Source organism: Rhipicephalus microplus, chromosome 1 (assembly GCF_043290135.1).
Source record: "Rhipicephalus microplus isolate Deutch F79 chromosome 1, USDA_Rmic, whole genome shotgun sequence".
In the NCBI taxonomy this organism is placed as follows: domain Eukaryota; kingdom Metazoa; phylum Arthropoda; class Arachnida; order Ixodida; family Ixodidae; genus Rhipicephalus; species Rhipicephalus microplus.
Genome location: NC_134700.1, coordinates 5,938,359 through 5,959,869, shown reverse-complemented (window position 1 = coordinate 5,959,869; position 21,511 = coordinate 5,938,359). Strand labels below are relative to the sequence as shown.

The 21,511-nt window shown below is 48.9% G+C and overlaps 2 protein-coding genes across 2 annotated transcripts in view; one reads left to right on the top strand and one right to left on the bottom strand.

The window, feature by feature from the left end:
* The window catches only part of LOC119178211 (uncharacterized), a 241,075-nt gene that overhangs the window by 7,646 nt on the left and 211,918 nt on the right, over window positions 1-21,511 (bottom strand). The window lies entirely within an intron of this gene.
* On the top strand, window positions 468-10,144 carry LOC142796188 (uncharacterized). The gene is made up of 10 exons (XM_075886537.1): window positions 468-677; window positions 1,773-1,887; window positions 2,080-2,148; window positions 2,222-2,284; window positions 2,363-2,413; window positions 2,716-2,757; window positions 2,820-2,879; window positions 2,960-3,022; window positions 8,414-8,479; window positions 9,362-10,144. The coding sequence occupies exons 1-10, from the start codon at window positions 600-602 to the stop codon at window positions 9,793-9,795; spliced, it is 1,041 nt and encodes a 346-aa protein (XP_075742652.1). The 5' UTR covers window positions 468-599; the 3' UTR covers window positions 9,796-10,144.

The window sequence follows — 21,511 nt, the reverse complement described above, 5'->3', positions numbered from 1 at the left end:
CCGTAGCCCTCCAAAAGGGCGTCTCTCATAATCAAATTGTGGTTTTGGAACGTTAAACGCCAGATATTATTATTATTACTCGTTTGATCCAGAAATAATCGTCGACTATGTTACAAAGTAAATGTAATGGATACATTCAAGTGCTAAACTAAACTTTGTTTATTGGCCGACGTATAGTTAAATGACTCCCGCGTGTATGTGTGTATGGGTGTAAGGACTTTATGTATAGGAGGGTTGCACAGGGGCGTGGCCCACGAGATGGCGCCAGCGTCGAAGAGGCAGCGCATTCATCTTTGTGGTCTCCCTCCCTGCCGCCGCGGGCAAGCAGTCGCAAAACGTACACTAGTACGTGGTACACTCACAACTGCGCGCCTGTGCAAGATTCCTGTGCTCATAATTGTGAACTGTGCCTTATTTGGTTGCTACAATCACTCGAGGAAGAAGGCTGGTCAAGACAATGCGTCTGATGTCGGCTATTTTTTCATGCCTAAAATGATTGTAAACCAATCGAAAAGGTTTGAATGGTTCAGCCACACACTATTCCACATCACAGAGGTTCGCGTTTGTGGTGAAAAACTTAAGTTTTCGCGACGTGCGCTATGAAGCTTTGTTTACGCAGCAAGATACGAGCGCGCGGACTACGACCGCGATCGCTGCTTATCACCGGTATCATTCAGGTAGGTGTGGCGTGTTACTGATTTCGGTGTGTTAGTAAACAGTTATCGACGCAGTGCGTTCTCGCTTACCCATGCTTTAAAGAGCCGAGCACATCAACGTCGACCAGTTACAATCGAGACCGTATGTGATTTCTGGGTGCTCAACTGCCCGACGCGCGTCATTGGACCCTGCAGCAAAGAGCATTTTTGATCGCAAGCGGCTTGGGCTCAACCACGAACGAACTACGACAATTGTATCACCTCACATGCTCTTGCAAATGGTGAAGCCCTTCCACTCAAAGAATTCGTGAAGCGCCACCACCGCGGTGAAAAAAAATTATTCGTCCGAGCACTGAGCAAGGAAAACGAGTCACATTTCCGACGACGACGCGGCGGCCGTCTCCGAGGTCTCTAACTTGATGCTGTTGGACCCATCCGCTATTCACATAGTTGTGGGCGTCCATCAATTTACAGGCTTTAAGCTCGTCCCTTGTTGCGAAGCTTGTGCCGCCAACAAGGTGGTTCTTAATGCCCGTGAGCTCGATGCGGGAATAACACTTCACATCACACACAGCTTCATCGCTGCTGAAGTCAAACAGGACGATATCCGCCGAAAATGTGAACCTTATGTTCGTAGTGAAGTTTCACCGGACTTCGTAAGTCACGCGCGTGAGCACGCAGTCGAGTTTCGCCACGTTGGTACAGTATGTAGCGGCACGTACACAACCTCTTACTGCCGCTCGCCGCTTCAAAAAGGGCGTGCTAAGACCACTGACATGGCGGTAGAGGCAAACGCCGCTAGCGCCTCAAGCGGATGATGTCACGTGCAAACCTCCTATAAAGGCGTGGGCAGCGACCTGAATGTCGCATCATTTCGTTTAAGCATGTGCTCCAGCGTGCTCAGTATTGAGAAGCTCTGTGGTTGAAATAAGGACACGCAAGGCTAAATGGTGCATATTTCTACATACTGAACGCACCGTGTGCTAGTCTGGTGGGAAGAGAATGTGGCAAACAGTGCGTAGTCGTGTACGTGCTGACACTAAAGGTTCTTTTAGTTTCTTTTAGAGCAAAGCTGTTTCATTGTGTAACAGTAGCCGCGAATATTTCCTTACCTAGGACCACTTCACTGCGGACCAATTCGAGCCGATATTGCTGCGCAAGTTTGGTACTAAAAAGTTGAAGAGAGACGCGGCGCCTACGATCTTCAGTCAAGAGCATTTGCAAAAGTCAGGTAAGCCAATCGCGTTAAAAAACTGGAGAATGTTTAGTCCGTCTTCATTGTTTTCTGCATCACCCATAATTACTTCTCAGCCTTTCACTAACCTGAAACATGTCGTCTTGCATATGGGTGTTGTGCACTGTTTGTGTATAGCTAATGGCTTTTCTTTGGTATAATTAATGTATTTTTTTTTTCATTCTCCAGAGTGCAATCATTTAGCCCGCTCATCTTGTGGCCTTAATCGACTACTAACAGCAGCTGCTCTTGTTGATGGTGAGTTGACGGTTAAGCACATCTCACGCCTTTCCCCTCTTCGTTATCATTAATACATGTTTGGATTATGCAGAAGCCAAAGAGACACACTGCCCATCAGCTACGAATGTGCTTCTGACACCAGCTGCTGTTGATGGTGAGTTCTTACTGCATTTATTACTTACCGTAATTACAAACGTGCTTTATGCCTTCATTGATGTTTTATAATTTGCAGGCTATGGAGCCAACAGTGATGCCACTCAAGCAGGGTTAGGTTCTTCACAAGGTAACGTAGCTAACACACATGCTGCATGTAGTCGAAGCATTGTAACGGCTTGTAACTTGTATCCATTGGTTTATATATTTTACAATCATGTCTGTAGGGGTGTGCTGCAGATCCACAACATTTTGCTCCGCAGTATGGTGTTCAGCAAATTGCAAGCATTGAAAGCATTGTCGCTTGGGTTTTGGCGTGCATTCTTATTACCTGTGCGTATGTAAATGCTTCAAGTAGTGTTGATGCTTGTTTGCCAAAATGCAATGTAACAGAGATGATGGTCTTCTTCAATTTGTCTTTATCTTTTTTAGGTCACACTGCCACTGAATCAGCACCATCGGATTTTCCAGAAGGTAATGGCAGTGACATGTTGCTTTGAAATTTCACATAATTTATTGTTGATCTCATGTTGCAGATGCACCTTCAAGTTCCGAATGTGACGCACTGCCAGCTCGTTCAACAACTTGTTCAGCAGGTGAGTGCTACTTTTCATGATTTGTATAGGCATGTGTCTGCCAGATGGTTTTGTTGGTTCCAACTATCATATGTGCGCAGGTGTGGAAACCACCCATGAATCGAGCTGCCAGCCATTTCAAGCTTTGACGGTGCCTGTTGAGTGTGAGTGAAATTTCTGTTCAGTATCATATAAATTTTTTAATTTTGGTCACTGGCCATCCCTCATTGCCTGTGCTGCAACTGTGCTAATTTAAAGCTTTGGTGACTGTACCGGTCTTCAGTACTACTAATAATGTAAAGGGGGTTTATTGAAGGACTCAGCAAGCGGGTGGTAGCTCTAAAGGAAGGCAGGCAAACCCAGATGACGGTGCTTGATCGCCGATCTCGTGCCTTTTTCTTGTGCTGCTGATAGCTGACCTGATGGTATCAACGTCTTTCTTATTCACTACAATTACCCCCGGCGAAAAAGTTGAAGCCATCCTGGCGATCTAACACGTGGGGACAAGCGGGTCAAAGTACGGCTTCAGACGGTTTACGTGAACGATATCACGTCCACGCCGACGACGGTCGCTCGGTGGCGTGAGGGGTTCGATGGCGTAGTTCACGGGTGAAGTACGCTCGACCACGCCGTAGGGACCATGATAATTGGAGAGTAGCTTGGGTGATACACCAGGGGCGCAGGGCGGTACATGAAGCCATACAAGTGCTCCAGGAACGAACGTTGGTGCAGAACGATGGTCGTCGTCACGGATTTCCTTCTGGCGCTGTTGGTCGGATGTAGTAAGCCGCTTGGCTAGCTTGCGGCACTCTTCTGCGTAACGAGCGGCTTCCGAGACAGGCTTGTATTCGGAGGGGTCTGGCGAGTATGGCAGTAAAGTGTCGATGATGTGTGATGGTTCGCGACCGTACAAGAGAAAAAATGGGGAAAACCCGGTAGTGACTTGCGTAGCGGTGTTATACGCGTATGTAACAAATGGGAGAACGAGGTCCCAGTTTGTTTGATCAGAAGCGACATGCGTAGCGAGCATGTCCCTCAGAGTACGATTAAACTGCTCAGTCAAGCCGTTCGTCTGTGGGTGGTAGGCTGTACTCTTCCGGTGAACCATATGGCACTGTTGAAGAAGTGCTTGTATTACATCGGAGAGGAAAACACGCCCTCGGTCACTGAGGAGTTCTCGAGGAGGACCATGACGAAGCACAAAACGATTGAGTATGAAAGTTGCGACGTCTTGTGCTGCAGCTGTGGGGAGAGCAGCAGTTTCAGCGTACCGTGTTAGATGATCCACTGCCACGATAGCCCATCGGTTGCCTGCCGTTGTTAATGGTAGTGGTCAGTAGAGGTCAATTCCTACTCGGTCGAATGGGCGGTCTGGGCATGGAAGTGGCTGCAATGAACCTGTTGCAGGATGTGGCGGGCTTTCCCGCCGCTGACATTCGTGGCAGCCGCGAATGAACTGGCGGACGAAGGTAAACATTCCGCGCCAGTAATACCTTTTTCGTAGGCGCTCGTAGGTCTTGAAAACACCGGCGTGAGCACATTGCGGGTCGGAATGAAACGACGCGCAGATGGTAGAGCGCAGGGTTCGGGGAATGACTAGTAGCCATTTCCTACCATCTGCTGAATAGTTGCGCCTGTACAAAAGGCCATCCCGAATACTGAAGTGCGGAGCCTGGCGACGCAGGGTTCGAGTGGTTGGAAGTGTCGGTGCCTCGGATAACGCGTCAAGAAGTGAAGCGATCCATGGGTCATTGCGTTGTGCAGAAGAGATGGTGTCCTCGTCAAGCGCTGACAACGTGTTGTCCGAGGAAACAGATGCGATGTCCGGGGATAGGGGAGATCGTGACAGTGCATCAGCATCGGCATGCTTGTGGCCGGAACGATATACCACGCGAATGTCATATTCTTGAAGCCGAAGAGCCCAACGGGCAAGACGACCCGATGGGTCCTTAAGTGAAGATAACCAGCATAATGCGTGGTGGTCCGTTACTACATCAAAAGCACGGCCATAAAGGTATGGGCGGAACTTGACAAGCGCCCAAACGATCGCCAAGCATTCCTTCTCGGTGACGCTGTAGTTTGATTCAGCCTTGGTAAGAGTTCTGCTGGCGTAGGCGACAACATACTCGGCGAATCCAGGCTTGCGTTGCGCGAAAACCGCACCGAGGCCGACACCACTGGCGTCGGTGTGGACCTCAGTTGCTGCCGTAGGATCGTAGTGACGCAGTATTGGTGGCGAAGTGAGGAGACGACGAAGGGTACAGAAGGCTTGGTCACACTCAGAAGACCACGACGAAATATCAGTGGTGCTGCCTATAAGTTTGTTCAAAGGCGCAACGATAGAGGCGAAGTTGCGCACGAACCGGTGAAAGTAGGAGCATAACCCCACGAAGCTCCGTAACTGCTTCATAGTCGTTGGTTTGGGGAAGTCGGCGACAGCATGTAACTTAGCCGGGTCTGGAAGTATACCGTCCTTTGATACGAAGTGCCCGAGAATCGTAAGTTGCCGAGCAGCAAAGTGACACTTCTTGAGGTTGAGTTGGAGCTGAGCATTCTTCAGGCACGTGAGGACGTGTTTGAGGCGCTCGAGATGTGTTCCAAAGTCTGGCGCAAAGACGACTATATCGTCGAGATAGCAGAGACAGATTTGCCATTTCAAACCCCGAAGAACCGAGTCCATCATGCGCTCGAAGGTGGCAGGCGCATTGCAGAGGCCGAAGGGCATGACATTAAACTCATACAGACCGTCCGGTGTCACGAAGGCTGTTTTCGGTCGATCGGCATCTGCAAGGGGGACCTGCCAGTACCCTGAGCGCAAATCTAATGATAAAAAAAACTGTGCACCTTGTAAAGTATCAAGGGCGTCGTCAATCCTGGGTAAAGGATACACGTCTCTTCGAGTGTTCTTATTTAGGCACCGGTAATCCACGCAGAAGCGAACGGAACCATCCTTTTTTTTAACGAGCACTACAGGTGAGGCCCATGGACTTTGTGAAGGCTGAATGACGCCACGTTGCAGCATATCGTTCACCTGTTCGGTAATGACTTGGCGTTCCGCCGCAGAAACACGATATGGTCGCTGTCGTAGTGGCGCATGGGAGCCGGTATCGATGTAATGTAGAGTGGTAGAAGTGCGGCCAAGTGAAGGTTGAACAACATCGAAAGATTCGCGGTACTGGTACAGTAGTTGGAGGAGTTCAGATCGTTCGGATGGTGACAGTCCATCTGCGATCGCCGAATCGAACACTTTTGAAGCCTGTAGATGAGAGTGGTTAAGAGCACTGACGGCGGCGAGGTCACTTTGGGATAATTCTTGCGGCACGGTAAAAATTTGTCCGTTATCAATGGGCTGTACGCATCCAAGAGACTCGCCTTTAAACAGTTTGATGGTATGCGGAAAGGGATTGGTAAGGCAGAGAGCACTGGCTCCATTAGAAATGGAGAGGGCTGAATAAGGGAGCAGGAGTGGTTTCAGACTTAGAAAGAGGCTTGATGGCTCGAAAAATGCTACTTCATCACGCATGCCGTCGGAGACCACAGGGAGCAAAACAGCTGTTGTCGGTGGAATGTCAGTGTCTTCTTTGACAACTAGCTAGTGCGCGGCTTGATTAGTGTGGTCGTAGGGCTGGTCGAAGAACGGAAGCAGTTCAAGTTCGGAACGGGCACAATCTATAACGGCACGATTACGGGATAGGAAATCCCAGCCAAGTATGATGTCATGAGAGCACGAGGAAAGGACGATAAACTCAACAATGTAGTGGTCCTCCGCAATTTTGAGTCGGGCAGTGCAGGCGGCTATAGGTCGAACAGGTTCTCCATTTGCTGTACGTAAGAACATATCAAGCGGCGTGGTCACTTTTCGGAGCTTGCGGCAAAGTTTGGCGTCTATAACAGACACAGCGGCACCGGTATCCACAAGAGCGTATGCATGGGCGCCGTCTACAAAAACTTCGACGATATTTGACGGCAAGGTGCGAGGACTTGAAGATTTCGATAGCGCAGTTCTTGCCCCTTGAACTGCGACGGCTAGTTTCCCTCATTTTGATGGGCTGGTCGTGGACGCATGGGTGACAAGGAGCGTCGATTGGGTGAAGGTGAGCGACGAGACGAAGTTGCTGGAGAGTCACGGGAAGACGTGTTTGACTGACGATCCGACCTTTCATAACCAAAAGGTGATCGGTCCATGTAGTTGCTTCGTGGTCGGACGTCTGTGTAGGCGGGCACGCGACGACGGCAGTATCGGGAGATATGGCCAGGTCCGCCGCACGCAAAACAGATCGGCCGGTTATCGCGCGTTCTCCAGGCATTTGCAGTAAGGGGTGCCGCCCACGCGACATACGGCTGAGTCAAGGCTGTGGTAGCGAGGGGAGGAGCCCATGCGACGGAAGACTGAGTAGGAGCGGTGACATGCGGCAGTCCATTGAACGGTGAGGGCTGGTGTGGCTGCTGCCTCTTTACTGCGTCAGCATAAGTAAGAGGCGCGGCGACAACTTGCTGCTGAAAGGGCACTGGCATAGCCTCGGCAATCTGGTCCTGAAGTGCATGTCGGAGCATGGGAGCTAACGGTGTCGGTGGTTGCTCTTGCTGCTGCTGCGGGAGCTCTTGGCGCTGACAAAACGGCAGGAGGGAAAGCTGACGTGCGACCTCCTCACGCACGAGGTCTTTCATTTATGCTAGAAGGCGGGAGTGGTCAGGTACGACGTCCAGTGCAGCGAGTGGTTGGTTAGGGTGAAATGGACGACGGGTGAGAGCTCGTTGCCGTCGCAATTCGTCGTAGTTCTGGCACAGAGTTACCACTTCAGACACCGGGCCAGGAGACTTCGCCAGGAGCATTTGAAAGACGTCGTCATCAACACCTTTCATAATGTGTTGGATCTTGGCACTTTCGCTCATTGCGGCATCGACGCGCTTGCAGAGATCGAGTATATCTTCGATATAGGCGGTAAACGTTTCGCCAGGTTCTTGTGCCCGTGAGCGCAGGCGTTGTTCGGCGCGCAACTTCCGCACGGCAGGACGACCGAAAACCGAAGATATTGCCTGCTTGAAAGTGGCCCAGTTCTCGAACTCGGATTCGTGGTTTGTGTACCACAGTTTCGCCACATTAGCCAAGTAAAAGTTGACGGTGCTCAGCTTAGCAGCGTCATCCCACCTGTTTGGTCCACTGACTTTTTCGTAGGACGACAGCCAGTCCTCGACATCCTGGTCTTCGGCGCCCGAAAAGATCGGGGGGTCTCGCTGGTGATCCGGGCCGGGGCAAGTAGGAGCCGCGAGAGGTGCTATCTGTTGGGCAGCGTCAACTTGCATGGTCGACGGCAGGGTGCGGGATCGGAGTTCCAGGGTGTAGGTGATGCAGTTACCCAGCACGATCCACCAAATGTAAAGGGGGTTTATTGAAGGACTCAGCAAGCGGGTGGTAGCTCTAAAGGAAGGCAGGCGAACCCATATGACGGTGCTTGATCGCCGATCTCGTGCCTTTTTCTTGTGCTGATGATAGTTGACCTGATGGTATCAATGTCTTTCTTATTCACTACAATAAGATTATCTGTCATTTACAGCTACGCAGAACTTTTGTGCTGCCTGTGGAGGATTTCTGTCTGCTGAGGACACAGCTGATGTCACCGGTAAGTGTTCAGTGCTACTGTTCTCACACACTATGCAATATACACTTGAGTGTGACACATCGTCGCCTACAGGAAATTACGTGCACGCTCATAACAGATTGATATATTGGTGCATTTAATAGTGCGGATGCGCTCCAAGTACTGGTGCCCTGTTTTGTTTCTTTTGCTGGTATGCTCATTCTTGTAAAGCGAGAGTAGTCGCACACAACATAAGTTTATTGGAGGAACATGTAAGCTGTGTTTTGTGTACAGTAATGCATAGCACACTGCTACACACTGCGCAACATCATCACACTATCACTTGTGACACGCAATCAGCTGCCGTCTTGTAGCAACTCTTGTCAAAAAAACCTACAACAGTGGAACCATGGCACTCTCCCCACTTTGTTTGAAATAGCCACCGCCATTGATAACCCTACGTCATAACCGAGAGTACGTGCCATATATTCATGTCTTTACTCATTACTAACTATTGGCATAGCTAGGAGGTGGTACACCGGACACTTGCTGCTCCCAAAATGTCTTTCTGCCTTCACACGCAGAGTACAAAGTGAGACGTGACCACACTTGACTGTCCTGCCCCCATTTCAGATCAAGGACACGCCCCCACCAAAAAAAAATAGTTCAGCTGCATGCATTGCCGGTTCTGCGCAGCTCCATTTGTCCCTCTTCATTGAGCAACAGTGTCAGCTTATGCTGTTCGTTAAAACCACTGTTGTGTTCTCAAAAAGTTACTCTTACACTTTTCTGCTGAATAATATGGAGTGGCACTGATTTTTTTGTCTCTTTAAATCCTTATGGTTCTCCCTCACATGCTAGTCTGGGTTAAATGGTGAAATTTTTCAAACTCTTGTCACTTTCTGCTCAATCTGTGCTTTGCAGGCTCCCGTTCAAGTAGTTGGGATGCTGATCAAGCAGTAGTAGCTGCCCTTCACAAAAGAATAGCTACATTGGAAGAGTGCTTGAACAACATGAAGCGGAAAGTTGCTACACTGCAACAACAGAAAAGCAGAGCAAACCGTAGAAACCATGAACTCACGCGAAACATCAAGAAGTACCTGTCACCAGATCAACTGCAAGGCATGTGGACTTCCAGTATGCGAGGGAAGCAATGGTCTACAGAGACTATACAAAAAGGCCTCAAGCTCCGTTTGGCATGTGGATCCAGAGGCTACAATGCGGTCAGGGAGCTTGCTGTACCCCTTCCGAGTGAAAGAACTTTACAACGTCGTGTTGAAAACTACAAGTTCTCACCAGGAATTCTACATGAGGTTCTGAAGTCCCTTGCTTTAAAGGTGAAAGGATGGTGTAGCTGAATATATTTGTTACATTTATTCTCGTGAGCATCTCTTTCAGCAGTACACCTTGAGCAAAAGGTGAAACCTTTTAGAGCCTTCCACTATGGCATGTCTCATGATCGTATCATGGGTTTCGCACGTAAACCCTAATATTTATTAAGCTTTCATGTGTTGCTAGTGCCAATGTTAGTGCCTGTCACTGCGCTTTTTGTCGTGCACGTTTTAGCGGCCATTCATAAAGTTTCGACAACATATTCTCACCTTTCCTTCACTTATGACTTGAGGTCCTCTAACTAGGCACAATTCCACATAAATTTCAATAGGTGATAATCTTCTTGCATGCAAACATCGAAATACAGCTTGCACTGTGCACTGCCTGTTTATTCTCGAAAAGCATTGTATTTTAAATGTCTTTATTAATGCCTTTGTTGCCTAATGCATGTTGCATATTTCAGATAACCACCATGAAGGAGCATGAGAGGCATGCAGTTCTGATGCTCGATGAAATTCAGTTGAGCTCAGGGCTTGCGTTTGACCAAACGACTGGCGCTGTTATTGGAAGGCCAACTTTACCTTTGGCCAACGGTTCTCTGCCACATGCTGCAGTGGCAACGCATGGACTTGTTTTCATGCTGGGTGGGGTTACACAAAGATGGAAGCAGACAGTTGCTTATCATCTTACTGGAAACTCGTTCAGCAGTGCTGCAGTTCAAGAACAGTTGATTGAAATTATTCAGGAATGTGAAACAATCGGGGTTCGTATAGATGCAGTCGTTAGCGACATGGGTGGTGGGAATATGGCGCTCTGGAGAGAATTTGGCATAGTTGTGGGAAAGCATTCTGTGTCAAGAGCTTTTTGTTGTCATCCTGTTGACCAAAATCGCAAGCTTTATTTTATGGCAGACACCGCACATTTGCTAAAGAACTTGAGGAACCACCTCACACGTGGTCAATCGATTTTCCTTCCCGAAAATGTGGTCGAAAAGCACAAGCTGCCTTCGAATGAGGTTAACCTTGTGCCGATTCAGAAGCTGGTAGAAATAGACTCTGAACTGCAATTACACATAACACCGCATTTGAAACCATCCTTCTTGGACCCAGGACACTATGAGAAAATGAAAGTGGGGCCTGCATTTTCGTTGCTAAATCACGATACTGCAGCTGCACTAAGTTTCCTGGTCCAAAGGGGAGATTTGCCCCAAGAAGCGTTGACAACGGCATGGTTCATAGAAACCATTTATAAGTGGTTCAAAGTACTGACATCACGTACAACGAAGCTTGGCATCAGCAAGTTAAATGATCAGATATATGAGGACTCACTGATTTTTTTAAAGGATATGGTAACTCTTTACAGATCTGAAGATAGGCTCTCTATCGAAACACGTGTGGAATGCTGTGCAGACGGGCATAATTTTATTGTGTAAAGTTGCATTGGAACTGCAGCATTATTATCTTAATGAGAAGGGCTTCTTTTTTGTTTTGCTCAGCCGATTTGCCCAAGATGCTCTTGAGAATTTGTTCTCCACACTGAGGGCGAAGAATGCAGTACCAAAAGCTCTTCAATTTCGCAGTGCTATTCGAGCTGCTACTTTGGCACAGTTCTTTCGGCCCAGTAGAAGTGGAAGCTATGCTATCGACGATGCTCCTTCCCTGGTTGGCATCGAAAATTGCCACGCAAGAGCTCCTAACAACAATGATACAGAAGCTGTTGAATATCCCAGTGATCGTCTCCACATAAGCATGGGTCTTATTTACCTTGCTGGGTTTGTGGTAAAGAGTGTTGCAAAGCACACAGGGATTTGTGAGCAGTGCAAAACTGCCACAGTGTCGAACGAAGCTAGTGTGCTCACAAAGTTAAAATCCTACACTGATGACAGCAAGCTCGTATCACCAGGGCCAGCAGTACTTCATTTGCTCGAAACAGCTGAGAATATGTTTAGAGTGAATAGCAACAAGCTTCTGTGCAATGAAGTTACGATTGGTCAACTTGTGGCCATCACTAATGACAGTGTGCAAGCTGTCAATTGTTTTCCACCTTGCCACAACATTCAGGAGAGGTTGCTGAGAGCATTTTTTAAAACCAGAATTAACATTCTTCTGCGGAAAGAGAATATGCGTTTGGCAGCTGATGAAGCTAAAGATGGAAAAACAGGTAGTCGTAGCATTGGAAAGCAGGCTGCTACAACCAATGCAAAATAGTGTGTATGCCTCATTTCTTTCGTGTTTTCCTTCCGTTTTTCTATGATGCATATGTGGTATGGCCTCTTAACCTAGTCTGTAGGTACAGTACTCAGGGATTGAAATGCAGGAATTATGGTCTCAGTAACGCACATACTTTTGTTGACACTGCGTTAAGTTCGGGTCATATTGGCGTAGTTTCGACTAGAATGTGTATATCAGAGCCAAAATTATTATTAGAGACTATATTCATCACGACATGACGTGGTTATTTCGAGCAGGTGTGCATACCAGCTATCCCAAAAAAATTGATGTTGCATTTGAATCCCCAAGTACCGTACATGAGGAACTGCAGTGTTTTGTCCTATTGTGATTTCATTTCAACAGTAATTATTTTTCTTTGATCCGTACAGTTCAGAGCAGATGTTTTCAGTTGCCGTCATAATGTCATTGAAATTTCTAACACGTTTGCCCTGTTTGTTTCAGTGTGTACATTTTGGTCCTTTATAAGCAGTTCCCTTTAAGTAAGCTTGGGTGGTGTCTCGATCTCATTTACGTTGTAATTCTGTGTGACTAGAGTTCTTGATGAGAAGCTTTATTAACTAAGCTAAGCCTATTTTTAATATTCTGTGTCAAGTGTCCCTGTTTTTCATTGTTTCTCGTCACTCGGTAAATTTTGCTTACTATCTGCCCTGGTGGTTTACCGCCTTAAATTTCTGCTTCAGATGTCAGTGTAGTAATGGTTTTGTTCATTGCCTCTGTATCTGTTTTCTCGTTTTTCCTCTCTTTGCTTTGCATTTCTTGCCAAATGCAATTCTAAGCTCGTGTATTTTTATTTTGACTTCTGCTAGGTTGGCCTGTGGCTGATTTTCCTCTTGTTGTCTTGAGGCTGAAGCTATTGTTGCCCTATGATTTTACAGCTTTGCACTTGTTGTTGAGGGCAATTATAAGCTCGTGTGTTTTTATTCCAACTACATCTGGGTTGGCCTCTATTTTAGTGGCTAATTTCGCTCTTCTCTTCAGATAGAGCTGTTGTTACCCTCACTAGTCTATGATTAGGTCCGTGGTTTTCTATTACATCTGTTTTATTATGTCTTTTACGTGTATGTCCTGTTTCATGCCTACATATCTGCATAATATGTTTTGCATATCCCCAGTAGAGGCTTTCCATGTCTACTTCCTATTCCTGTGCTTTCAAAAGTTCAATATGTGGACTTCATTTCATTCGCTAAATTCCACATGTGGAGTGTTAATCTTGATAAAGGTGTTTGGCACAAATTGCGTCCACTTGTCGCTAGTTGTGAGTACACCACGAATGCCATCGCTTTTCTTTACTCTTGTCATTGTGATGTGCACGTATAGCAACAAGTCACCGTTAACACATATTTCATGTCATTTATTGTGTACACTGCATAATTATCATGTATGATTAAGGCAGTCCTGCATTTTCATGAAATGTTGAATAAATATCATGTTTTGTGCCCTTCATTCAGTTTTTGCAAAAAATCAACTGTACTTGAACTTTGGTGTTTATCAATAAAGTGACATTATGGAATGGGGTTTCCTAATGAATACCAGGGCCTTTTGTTCGCTCGACATATTGCATGCTATTATGATGGCATATGCATAAACATGTCACGCCATGAACATCCCAAGTATACGTGTGTACTCAATGCTGCCTTCCCAGACGCAGTCATTCTTATGTATTCATGCCAGGGAAGACCGAGGTGTGATGGATGTTGAGTGGCCTAGAGCCGGTATGTAAGTGTAAAACATTATTCTAAGAGATGTATTCTGCTTAAACAATGGGGACAATCATATGTGCAAAGAAGGAACTTCATGTAACACTGGACACAAACGGTATGGACCTCACCAGAACACAGAGGAGAAACATTATCGCACTACCCCAACCTCTGTCCTTGTGAAATGCAAGCTGTTCATACCTTATAATAATAACCAAGTAGCTTGAGATGCGTTATTCTTTATGGAGCAAGCTATGCTTACTCATTTTTATTGATTGTATTTTAACACACCTATTAATAGAATAAAGGCATGAACGAGAACATAGGTAGAAAATTTCATTGGACACATGCCGGACTAACAACTGCAAGTCTCCAATTGGAATATGTTTTATGGCAATCGCAAATGTTAGTATGGTCGGGCTGCATGCACCCCTTGTATGCAGATTTTTAGGTCCTGTCGAGGAGGTTAAACTCTCAAACACGTCAGATAAAAGAGAAATGCAGGGAAAAAGGACAAAGTTCAGTCTTGATATATGTTTTATTTGTTCGGTTGCGCATTCAGCTGCTAGAGAGAGATGCTAAAAAGCACTATGCATGCGCGAATGCTACCTTTTTTTGTATTCTTCAGATAGTATTTCGTTTGTTTACCGCCTGTCTTACGTAATACTTCTATGGGCTCTATTGCCTCCTCAGCTGCGCTTTTTTTTTTTTCCTATATGAGCGAACTCACCCAGTTTTACACTAGTTTACATATCAATATAGCTTCTATGTGGACTGTAACAAGCCACGACTGTCAATATACGCGCACGATGTGCAGTAGTTGTTTAAATTACTGTACATCGAATGATGCGAGCAGCATATAACCTCACAGACCGAAGAAAAAATCAGAATGACCATGTGACCTGATTTTGTCAGCACTTGCCCGTAGTATCACATGGCCTAACTCGCCCACGCAGTCGCTTCATGCAATTGACGGTGAACTCGAACTGGTCGGCCCCGCGCCGACAACGTATATCTGAGTCTTTCCTTGGGCTGCGCACGGCGCTGTATTAAAACTGCTGCGGCGACCTTTTAAAGCTTTCGGTACCGACGGTCCAAGAAGAGCGTGCCAAAGTCATAGTTGCTTTCGTAGTTGTTTCTACAGTAGAAAGGTTGGCTTCTTCGCACAAAACGCTTGCTTTGAAAACGTAGAACTATCCATTGCCTGTTTTGCGAGGGGTAGCTAGCTTTCTATTCCTTCGAATCGACCAATGAACGAACGAGTAATGTCACCACACTAACGATACAAAGAACTGTTCAACGACGAATGAAATGCAAAGGAAGTGTACCGAATACGAAATACTGGCAACGCCGCACACACGCTGGGGCAGCGATGAAAAATCTCGGAACGATGGCCGCCGTAAACTTTGCTTCTGTGAAGCGAGCGCGCGCTCCCCGAACAGACGCCACCGGCGTACCCTTTCAGCATACCCGAGGCACGGCCGCTCGATGAAACACGCACGGCGCAGCAGTGCCCGAGCTGCCCAAGCGTCTGGCACATCCCCGCGTGCTTTCGCATTCGTAGTTTCCTGGTGGACACTCTAGAAGCGCTGCTGTGGCTGCTGGGAGAGGAGGTAGAGGCGAAGGGGTGCGGTTGGCGCTACTTTAGTTTATTTTAGATGCGGAGCATCTAATACTCGAGGCTTGTAGTGCGGCGCCGTCCGCAAGCTTCCTCCTCTCTTCCACCATTCGGTTAACAGCCGATCGCGCTAGCCAATTGCGCCACGGAGACAGTCGTGCTACACTCTCACCGCCATCAGACCATCTGTGCATCCCTTCCTCCTCTACACACCGCGCGCGCTTCACTCCTCCACCATCTGTGCACCCTTCCTCCTCTACACACCGCGTGCGCTTCTCCTCTTCACGAACATTCGCTAGGTGTATAATGTAGCGCGCATGCGCCGTCACGCTTCGAGAACATCGGCAGCTGACGCGCGCGCATGCGCCGTCGCGCTTCGAGAACATCGGCAGCTGACGCGCGCGCATGCGCCGTTGCGCTTCTCCCCCTTCTCGAACATTCGACAGCTGACGCGCGCATGCACCGTCACCCACCATCTGTGCCGCGCGCGCTTCTCCCCATCGAGAACATTCTACAATTCTCCTGATTCTCCAGTGGACGCGCATGCGCCGTCGCGCTTCGAGAACATTCAACAGCTGACAGTGCATGCGCCGTCGCGCTGTATATATACTCAAGGTTGGCGCTCGCTCGCTCAGTTGCCGCTCGTCGGTTGGTTTGTACGGCGCGTCGACGTCCAAGGTCGCGGTGAAATGAATGCCAACGAATCCACAAACACAATGATCGACGTCCCTTCGACCAGCGCCGCCCTTTCGCATACGTGTGTACGTGTTCACTCATTTAACACCCCCTCCTACAACCACGTTAACCAATTTAGCCATCGACCCAAGTAAGTCGCAATTTAACACCCCATTTCACAACCACGTTAACCAATTTAGCCATCGACCCAAGTAAGTCGCACTTTAACACCCCGTTAACCAATTATATGCTCCGCATCCTCCTCAGTGTTCCCCCGAGGGAAGCTGCGGGCAATCTTTTTTTCAGCACGGAGGAAGGAAAAAGGTGATTTTTCAGCACTTCCTCCGTGTTTTTCGGGGATTTTAGCTCACACGCGCTCGCAGCGCCTTAGCGTCTTGTCGCGTAAGTAATATATAGGTGTTTTTAAATTTATAAAATAATAACTAAACATACATATAGATCACGACACTTTTTATTGTGTGCAGTATCCTGGTATACGCAAAAAAAAACAAGGTTATTGTAACGACAGTGTTGACATCTTGTGACACTTCATGCAACCACAAGTATGAAGATGTTAGCTTACGCGTAATGTTTTTGAGGTGAAAAAGAAAAAAAAAAGGTTACTCATTTGTAATATTGTAGCTGCGCAGTTTTTTCACCAGATGTACAATGCACAATGTGTCTGCAATAACAATGTTGTGGTTGTTTGTTTCCTTATGATTGCGCTAGATGGCATCACCTGATCAGCTTGTGGGGGGGGCTGGCATATTTTTAGTTTCTATGTTCTAGGCTATTCTAGCTTTGGAAATCTGCCTGAAACCGTGTAATCGCTATAAGTGCTCGCACTTTGGCTTATTTTAACTCGACAGCTAGAGTATCCGCAGTGCGGACACCATGAGTTCTAGCGAAGGTGGACCTTACAAGGCAGCCGATCCATGCTGTTCGACATTTAGCGCCTATGTGCCTTGCTATTTGTATAGTGGCTAGCCACTATAATATTTGCGCTTAAAACTTAATGGTCAAAGAGGTGGCTTTGTTCACCGCTAAAGTGACATGATGCGCCAGCATGTGCGCCGGGGCAGCTTATCTCCGCTAAGATGCCAGTGGGGGAAGCGTTGTTTATGGCCGCGCGGACGCATGGTCCCACGGAGGAAGTAAAGGTGCACGGCCTCATCGCCCCATAGAGTTTCCCACAATACTTACCTGCGAACACTTGATTACGTTCTGTAGAGGGCTTTGCCCCTCGCCCTATATATATATATATATATATATATATATATATATATATATATATATATATATATATATATATATTGTGGTAAAGCCTTTGAACAGTGGGTCATCCTCTTCAGCGCCTTCTAGTGGGTCGCCCTTTTTCTTAAGAAGAAGAGCAGCTCGTGCAGAGAGTCGATCCCCGCATTGACTGTCGCTGTCGTGAATCATCGCTGAGTGTCCGTCAATAAACCGCTTAACAATTTGGTGGAGAGTGCTGAGAGTGCTGTGCCCTTCAAACACCTTCGGTCAGCATTCGATGCCCTTGGAGCTTCGATCCCGTACCGTGCCTCCAACCATGTACCAAGACGCCGCCCAGCAAACCCTTCCTCCTACGTCGCCGCCATGTCCCGGTGTCCCCCGCATCCGCGACCCTCCTGTCTTCACCGGCGCGGATGGCACCGACGTCGAGGACTGGCTTGCCATGTACGAACGTGTGAGCGTCCCCAATCATTGGGATGAGGCAGCTAAACTAGGTAACCTGTTCTTCTACCTTGCGGGTGTGGCCGGAATGTGGTACAATAACCACGCATCTGATTTCCCAACTTGGTCCGCTTTTAAAACCGCTGTCGTCGACGTGTTCGGCCGCCCTGCTGTTCGTAAGCTGCAAGCTGAACAGCGTTTACGTGAACGAGCCCAGCAGACCGGTGAGTCCTTCACAAGTTATATCGAGGACATCCTTGACTTGTGCAAGAAAGTCGACCCGAACATGTCAGAGGCTGACAAAATCACGCATGTTCTAAAAGGCATCGCCGACGATGCCTTCACCATGCTCCTGGCAAAGAACCCCCGCACTGTAGCAGAAGTCATCATGTTATGCCAAAGTTACGACGAGCTGCGGCGGCAGCGCTTGATGACCCGTCGTCCGCCACCACGTGATGCTGATCTCTCGGCCTTGTCAGCAGTTCCAGACCACGCAACCTTGCTCGCCGAAATCAAGTCGTTCGTGCGTGAGGAAGTTGCCCGCCAGGTCTCTCTACTGGCTTTTGCTTCCCCACAACAAGCTCAACAGCCATCAAGTACACTTCTACCTCCGCTCCGCCGAGCCATTCAGCAGGAAATCGCGGAGGTCGTCCCTGAATACCACCAGCCACGTCCTGCATCTGTGCCACTCAGCTACGCCCAAGTTGTTGCCAGGCCGCCCCCACCGATTTCTGTCACTGTTCCGCTAAATTACACCGAAACCGTCGCGAGGCCCCAGGCCTTTGGAGAACCTGTCTCGCCTACATACGCCGGCGTCACCCACGTGCCCCGAGTGCCGCCTACCATGCACTCATATCAGCAGCCGGCTCGCCAATCGCGTTCTGCGACATGGATGCGACCAGCAAACCAATGGCGCACTGCTGATAATCGCCCCATCTGTTTTGCTTGCGGTTGCGTCGGTCATGTGGCACGATATTGCAATCGTGTGCAGCAACCGCAGGTCGCCTTCAACTTTCCCAGCCAGTCAAGACGCTCTTATGACCAACCGCCGCCTATGTCACCGTCGTCCCGCCCCGTTCCGTCTACCCGCCGTTCACCATCTCCACGACGTCGCTCACTGTCACCGATGCGGCCACGTCCACTCGAGGGCGACCAGGAAAACTAGTCGTCGCAGTCCACGAGGCAAGGGCTGCGACGCTGTCGAACTGCGGAAGCCCTCAGGAAAGCCCGTCGAACGTGATAGACGTGCTTGTGGATGGCGTTCGTGCATCTGCCCTTGTAGATACTGGAGCCGCCGTATCCGTGATGGACGAAAAACTTTGCCGATTACTGCGCAAAGTGACCACGCCGCTTTGCGGGCTCTCCCTCCGTACAGCCAGCGCCCAAAGAATTCACCCTACAGCGATGTGCACAGCCCGCCTTATGATTCAGGACGTGATGTATGCGGTCGAATTCATCATAATTTCTTCATGCTCTCACGACGTCATCCTAGGATGGGATTTTCTCTCCCGCCACGACGCCGTCATTCATTGCGCACCAGCAGAAATAGAACTCGCGCCATTCTCTTCTTTGACGCCGGCCGACAGTCCATCCGCTGCAAGCAAGTTACTCGTCAGAGACGACACTCAAGTGCCTGCAAACTCGTCCGTTGCGGTGTCGCTCTACTGCGCAAGCCTTTCTGACACCGCTGCACTCCTCTCGTCATCTCATCGTGTTTTCATAAGAAAAAGCTTGCTGGTTCCTTTCGCGACCGTCCAACTCACTCACGGCAGCACCACTATTTTTGTTGTGAACCCATCTCCGTACAGCGTTACGTTGGTGCGAGGAGAATGTCTCGGCAGCGTGGAACCCATCGAAGACGCGCAAGTTATGGATCAACCCGATGACATGCACTACCAAAGTTCCTGTGCGCTTGGTGCTGTTTCGACATCTGCTTCATCATCCGATGATATATTCGGTCCCTGCATACCCGACGACCTTACGCAGGGCCAGCGTTCCCAGCTTTTGGGCCTGTTGGAAGAATTCCGCTCTTCTTTCGATGTCGCTCAACCTTCTCTCGGCCGCACATCCACCGTTACGCATCGCATCGACACAGGCGCACAGCCACCGCTGCGGCAACGTCCATATCGCGTATCTCCCACAGAACGCCGTGTAATCAACGAGCAAGTCGACGACATGCTTCGCCGCGATGTTATTCGCCCCTCTAGCAGCCCCTGGGCATCTCCTGTCGTTCTCGTCACGAAGAAGGACGGTTCTGTGCGGTTCTGTGTGGACTACCGACGCCTCAACAAGATCACTCGTAAGGACGTGTATCCACTACCGCGGGTAGATGACGCGATCGACAGCCTGCAAGGAGCAGAATTCTTTTCATCCCTTGATTTGCGCTCAGGGTACTGGCAAGTACCTATGGCTGAGGACGCTCGACCAAAGACCGCTTTTGTCACCCCCGACGGCTTGTACGAGTTTAACGTTATGCCGTTTGGGCTGTGCAATGCGCCCGCCACCTTTGAGCGCATGATGGATACAGTTCTGCGTGACCTGAAATGGCACACGTGCCTGTGCTACCTCGATGACGTCGTCGTTTTCGCTCCTGACTTCTCGACGCACCTTCAACGCCTTCGGCATGTTTTAACGCGTCTGAGAAACGCCACTCTGCAACTGAACCTAAAGAAGTGCCAATTTGCAGCTCGGCAGCTGACAATACTCGGCTACGTCGTGTCCAAGGACGGAATCCTCCCTGATCCAGCCAAGCTTCGAGCCGTAACCGAGTTCCCCAAGCCGACATCCGTCAAGGAACTGCGCAGTTTCGTAGGACTGTGTTCCTACTTTCGCCGCTTCATTCGAAACTTCGCGACTATAATATCGCCGCTGACGAAGCTTCTCGGAAGTAACGGGCCTCTCCATTCGTGGTCATCACAGTGCGACGACGCTTTCAGAACACTTCGTCGTTTGTTGACGTCGCCTCCCATACTCCGCCACTACGACCCTACGGCCCCTACAGAGGTACACACGGATGCCAGTGGTGTCGGCCTCGGCGCTGTCCTTGCGCAGCGCAAACCAGGGTTCCCGGAATATGTCGTGGCGTACGCGAGCCGTACGCTTACTAAAGCCGAGACTAATTACACAGTCACCGAGAAAGAATGTTTGGCAATCGTCTGGGCCCTTGCAAAGTTCCGACCATATTTGTATGGTCGCCCATTTGATGTCGTCACCGACCACCACGCACTATGTTGGTTGTCGTCATTGAAAGATCCCTCAGGCCGTCTCGCCCGGTGGGCACTTCGCCTGCAAGACTATGACATCCGCGTGCTGTACCGCAATGGAAGGCAACATGCTGACGCCGACGCCCTGTCGCGCTCTCCCTTGCCTGACGACAATGCCAACAACTCAGTGTCTCACCTTGCCATTTCTTCGATTAGCATTCATGCTATTGCTACTGAACAGCGCAAGGATCAATGGATTGCCTCACTGATAGACTTGCTGACTGATCCATCCACTCCATCCACTCGCGCGTTGCGTCGTCAAGCCCACCATTTTGCCGTTCGCGACGACCTCCTCCATCGACGCAATTACAACGGTGACGGCCGCCAGTGGCTACTAGTCATACCTCGCAGTCTGCGCTCTGACATATGCGAATTATTTCATTCTGATCCGCAGTGTGCGCACTCCGGGGTATCGAAGACTTACCACCGCATTCGCCAACGGTACTTTTGGCGCGGCATGTACCGCTACGTGCAGAAATTCGTTCGCTCCTGCATAGAATGTCAGCGCCGCAAAACTTCAACGCACCTGTCGCCGGTAGGTCTGCAACCTCTACCTTGCCCTG

What these genes read in the sequence shown, in the direction of transcription:
- LOC142796188 (XM_075886537.1), top strand. Translation starts at nt 600, where the DNA reads ATGAAGCTTTGTTTACGCAGCAAGATACGAGCGCGCGGACTACGACCG. An exon ending in TTATCACCGGTATCATTCAG is followed by an intron (nt 678 to 1,772) that starts GTAGGTGTGGCG and finishes TTCCTTACCTAG; the next exon opens with GACCACTTCACTGCGGACCA. An exon ending in TTTGACGGTGCCTGTTGAGT is followed by an intron (nt 3,023 to 8,413) that starts GTGAGTGAAATT and finishes TGTCATTTACAG; the next exon opens with CTACGCAGAACTTTTGTGCT.